The 5,415-nt window shown below is 40.6% G+C and overlaps 1 protein-coding gene across 1 annotated transcript; it reads right to left on the bottom strand.

The window, feature by feature from the left end:
• Positions 1-479: 479 nt before the first annotated feature.
• On the bottom strand, positions 480-4,421 carry LOC112458126. Its single transcript, XM_025021567.1, has 3 exons — positions 4,221-4,421; positions 2,367-3,531; positions 480-555 (listed from the first exon to the last, which is right to left on the bottom strand). The coding sequence occupies exons 1-2, from the start codon at positions 4,348-4,350 to the stop codon at positions 2,378-2,380; spliced, it is 1,284 nt and encodes a 427-aa protein (XP_024877335.1). The 5' UTR covers positions 4,351-4,421; the 3' UTR covers positions 480-555; positions 2,367-2,377.
• Between the last annotated feature and the right edge of the window lie 994 nt (positions 4,422-5,415).

The following is a 5,415-nucleotide window of genomic DNA, read 5'->3' as shown; positions in this document are numbered from 1 at the left end:
GTTCTCTTTGGTAACTATATTTCTTACATCAATTGATGACAAAGTTTGAATTCTTTGCCCAGTTACTAACGCTAATAACGATACTAATTTTTTACTTAACTTATCTAAGGCTAAGTCCTCGTTTCGTAAGTCTCTGAAATAATCAAGAACTAAACTTGGATCCCACGTAGAATCATATTTAGGCTTCGGAGGTCTTAATTTTGACAATCCTTTGAAAAACCGTTTAATAACCTCATTTTGTCCTACTTCTGAGCCCAAGATAAGAGAAATAGCAGATCGCATGCCGTTAAGGGATCCGTAAGATGCCCCGTTGTCAAATTCTATAGTTAAAAACTTAACGATGTCTGATACTTCAGCATCGTAAAAGGATAAACTCTTATCTTTACAAAATATCCACCATTTTTTCAATGCGCAGTTATATTGCTTAAAGGTAGATTCGCTTAAGGAAGCCATAGTAATTGTTATGGATTCCTTTGGAACGCCTCTTAACAGGAAGGCTTCCCTGATAACTTCCCGGCCACCAGGGTAAGAGACTTCCAAAGCGGATGTGGCTCCCTATCGGGTGAAAGTAAGGTATTACTATCGGCCTTAAATGTCAAAACCTCCGATTCCAGCATTGAAAGGAACAAGGGAAACCACGGCTGTGCTGGCCATTGTGGTACCACAACTATACCTTCTGCTCCTTCCGATCTAATTTTCTGTAAGACTCTAGTAACCAGTATAAATGGTGGAAAAGCATAAAAGAAGGATTTATTCCAGTTTATAGTAAAAGCATCGATCGCTATTGAACCTGGATCCCTTGTCCAGGATACATAATCTTTACATTTTGCGTTAATTCTAGTAGCAAACAAGTCTATGTCCGGATAACCAAATTTACTAGTGATTTTCCGAAAAGCTACATCCGACAATTCGAATTCCGTTTCTTTATCCAATCTTCTGGATTCAAAATCTGCTTCAGTGTTATTCTTTGAAGCAATATATGATGCGAAAATGAACAATTCACGTTCTTCACACCATTTCCAAATGGTCTTCGCAAGATCACTGAGTTTTTTGAATCTTATACTACCCATACGATTTATATAAGAAATCGCTGTAGTGTTGTCGATTCTTAACAGAATATTGCAATTTTGAAGATCTTTGGCGAAACATTTGAGTCCAAAGAAGGCTGATAAAAGCTCTAAGTAATTAATGTGGTGTAGCCTTTCGGATTCACTCCAGAAACCATGAGCTCTATTGTTGTTGCACGAAACTCCCCAACCCGTGAGGGAAGCGTCTGAAAAGATAACCAAACTGAATTCACGACTAGAAATTGACGAGACTCTGTGTAAAATATTTGATTCCCACCAAGAGAAATCATCTTGTAAAGTTTGACTCAATTGCATATTCACATCATAATTGCCATTTGACTTTAAAAGAGCTAAGTATTTTTCCCTTTCGAGATTTTTGATATGTGCCCAACTGTATTGGATGGCTGGACAACACGATACCAAGGATCCTATCAACTGAGCAAAATCTCTAATTTTGCATTTTTTCAATTTTTTAAAAATGTTGATCTGATCGCGAACCTTGTATCTTTTTTCTAGTGGCAATTCTAACGTCATTTTTTGTGAATTTAAAATAAAACCAAGAAATTTACGGGCTTGTGCTGGAATTTTACGACTCTTATTTTCGTTAATAATAAAACCTAGACTTTTTAACACATTTAGAGATTCCTTTATGTTCTTTAAACAATCCGAATACGTGTTTCCAAACAGTAACAGATCATCCAGATAAACAACCGACAAAAATCCTAAGTTTCTCAGATAAGCTACTACTGGCTTCATGATTTTCGTAAAAATATATGGAGCCGTGTTGAGGCCAAAGGGTAAGCAATTAAATTCATAGAGATTGCCATCAAACAAAAATCTTAAATATTTTTTATAATTTTTGTTAATTGGGATCATATAATACGCATCTTTAAGATCCAATTTACCCATAAAACAATTGCGACTTATTAATTTACAAGCTACTTTATAATCCTCCATTTTAAAATGGTCTATTTCAATAAATTCATTTAATTTTTTAAGATTAAGAATCAATCTACTTGAACCATCTGGCTTTGGAATTAAAAAGATACCCGATACAAATTGCCCTTTCTGTGGATGGCACCTACTAATAACTCCTTTGGAAATTAACTGATCTATGTGTTCCTTAACCTGAATTTTTTCTTTTAGTGACCATGAAGGTTCTGTAGGGATTGTATTTTGAAATACTAATTCTGCAAAGGGAATTTTATAACCTTTTATCCAATCTAAAACTCTGGAATCGGAAGTTAAGTCTTTCCACTTATTCAGGTAATTTTTTAACCTGCCAGCTGATCTACTTACATCCCTTAAAGCTAAGCTTTTTTCTGTTGTGCTGGGGTTTGTGATTGGGGATTGTGGTCTCCCGTGTTCTGAGTTCCCCAGTTCTTCTTGTTGGACTGATTTTGATTGTAAAATTTGTTCCGGAACCCGCCCGACGTCCTGGGCTTGAAAGGCTGACGACGAGGCGGAGTCTTGAAGTTTTTTGGCTTCTTAGAGATTTTAGGTTTTGCTTTCAGGTCCTTTCCCGATCGTTCGATTGTCTTTGCCGCCTTAAGACGCTCATCCAATTTTTGGCCAAAAAGCCATTCATCAGCTGTTGATGATTCCAATACTTCCTTCTGTGAGCTATTAATCGTAGCAAGAATTAGACTTCTGCGAGTCAGGGTTTCATCTCTCTGCAGATCTGCCAACAACCGTGCTGCTTCACTGAGCTTTTTAACTAAGGCAATTTGCGCTGGTGGCAATATCGAAGTTCCTTTATCCGCCTTGCTATTGTTGATAACATCAACTATGGAGCTACCCATCAAGGCGAGACAAGCAGTAATTTTCTTTTGTTTATCGACGATTCGATCATCTCGTTTTCTTGACGGTTCCGCTATAGAAACTTTAACCTCTTCATTTAGTTTAGGAGGATCAATCAAGACGCAATTTTTTGGTGGTGCATGTTCCTTGATTAGCTTTTCTCTTTCCTCCTTTGGAAGACCTTTCTTCAAAATGTCTTCCAGCCGAACAGCGATACTTTTAGGAATAGCTGGGGCCAGCACTCTGTCTTCTGCAACTCGTTTGCCGATTACATCCAAAATTTCCTCATCCAGGTCTTCAATAATGAGTTCATTCTCTTGCCCAGAAGCCTCAGTTTTTTGGGCATTTAAAGAAGATGAATCTCCTCCTGGCTTTACTGTCGGTTGATGTTCAATAGAAGCCTCTGCCGGTGCTGTGGAAGTACCAACGGGCGGATCATGAGAATGATTCGAGGTCGATGCGACCTCGCCGCCCAACGCAACTTCTATTGTATCCACAGTGAGCCCCTCGTCAATCGAGGGCGATCGTTGATCATCATCCGACGGGATAAATGGAGAATCGGGTGGAGTTCGTGAAGGGCTTTGTGACAGATTTCTCCTGTCTCTGCCACTGGATGATTTCTGCCGTTTATGATCACCATCCTCTAATCTCGAATCACGGTCTCCTAATAAATCACATTTCTTTTAGGACCGTTTTATATATGTGTACAACACACATTCACATAAATATATATATATATATATAAATATATATATATAAATATATGTATATACATGTATATATGTATATACATATTAAACACATACATGCATTACTTGGAGATCCCGTCTCAAGTAAGACCGCTTGTCTTAAAGCGTATACACTGAGGTTCATTACGTCATTCATCATAAAATGAAATCGCCACTAACTTAGAGTCTGCGGCCTGTCAATAGGTTAGGGCCTATGACACGATAGTGTGTATCTAATATGTATTTAACGGTTTATACACCGCGGTACATTGTGCCTCTCGTCCTGAGACAAAGCTCGCCATTAGGTTAGCGCCTGTGGCTCGTCAATAGGTTAGAGCCTATGACGTGACGAGTGTGTAGCCAATACGTGTATTATCTATACGTCAGGAGACTCAGTCTCCGCAAACGATAAAATCGTTTGCCTTGCGGCGTACACGAGGCATTCGTCGTATGCTAAAACTTGCCACCAGGTTAGAGCCTGTGACTCGTTCATAGGTTAGAGCCTATGACGCGACGAATGTGTACCAAGAGATATGCATAAAAACATTATCGTCCGACCACTCCTTACGAGGCGGAATAGAAAAGATGGCAATCGAGTTTTCGATTAACCTAATTTATTACTTACGTGCCCGTCTCTTCCGTATTCGATCCTCAAGCTTTTTAAGATCTCTCGACAGGCGTTTCATCTTTTTAGTTATCCTATTTTCCTTAGATTCATCGTCCGAATCTGATCTCCTGTATTTTCTTTTTCCCATTTTACTAATGGCGATGTGACTATCTCGGCACAAGAATAAAGAATGACGCAATGGGCGCGAACACGAGAGAAGTCCCCTAGGAGGGGGAAAAACGTTTTGTTTTAGCTGTAAAGACTGTGGCGCCTCGGCATAGAGTAGGGACTACTACGTATTATCTTGAGGAAGAGGCGCGAAATACAATTGATACTTTCATACTTATACCTGATAGATACATAAGTATGATAATATATATGAAATTCTTTATTACAGCTTTTTCTTACTTTGATAGTTTTTGTCTCTTTTGAGTGTTATTATGAAGTGTTGAGTGTTTTATGTTTAAAATTAGACCCCACTAAAATAAAATAATTAAAAAATTGCAAAGTTTCTAACTTCAGTCTGATAAATCTCCGAACGCAAGAAACACACACGTGTCTTTTTTAATCACATATCGTCAGTCACGTATTGAAAGCCACCTGCATTCTTTCGAATCCTATCGAGAATGACATAATTGACCGTAGACAATCGGGCCTTTCCATCTATACCGTACATTCGACACGTTAGGCATTCGACTAAGGCTTTCATCGACTCGACCCGAATCTTCGATCTTTTCAATCCTATCGGCCGATAACGTTAACGTGCGCGCCATTGCACGCGGCACGTCCGTGTCGTGTCCGTGTCGCGACAGGCGGACGTGTACGATTGCGTACGGGATTCCACGTGGGGACCCACGTACCACCTACACACGCCGTACATAGCAGCCACTTGACAGCTGTCACCTTCCACGCGGCCCCGACAAGACGCGCGGCGACTCTCTCGCCGGTGATTCATGCGCCACCGGGGGGGCACGAGGATCCGGCGACCTCCTGTCAGGGATTCCATCGTCGCATATCGCGCGCAGCGAGACATAGGTGACATCGCCGGCCGACGAGATTTTAATCGCGGACGCCATGGTGCGCGGAGAGCCTGGGGCCCCAAGACGGCCGATTTCGAAGCCGACTCAAATCACGCAAGTCGGATGTGACCGTTGCGCTCGCCGATCGCCATGTACCTACTTCTTGCGCGTGAGTTTAATCCTGGCGGCGCATC

This window comes from Temnothorax curvispinosus, unplaced genomic scaffold (assembly GCF_003070985.1).
Source record: "Temnothorax curvispinosus isolate PA1 unplaced genomic scaffold, ASM307098v1 QBEX01008716.1, whole genome shotgun sequence".
In the NCBI taxonomy this organism is placed as follows: Eukaryota; Metazoa; Arthropoda; class Insecta; order Hymenoptera; family Formicidae; genus Temnothorax; species Temnothorax curvispinosus.
The sequence above is the reverse complement of the archived record's forward strand: the minus strand, read 5'-3'. Positions and strand labels throughout refer to the sequence as shown.

Coding starts and splice junctions, on each gene's coding strand:
- LOC112458126 (XM_025021567.1), bottom strand. CDS start 4,350: ATGGGAAAAAGAAAATACAGGAGATCAGATTCGGACGATGAATCTAAG. Junction 3,532..4,220: donor AATACGGAAGAGACGGGCAC/GTAAGTAATAAA, acceptor GTGATTTATTAG/GAGACCGTGATTCGAGATTA.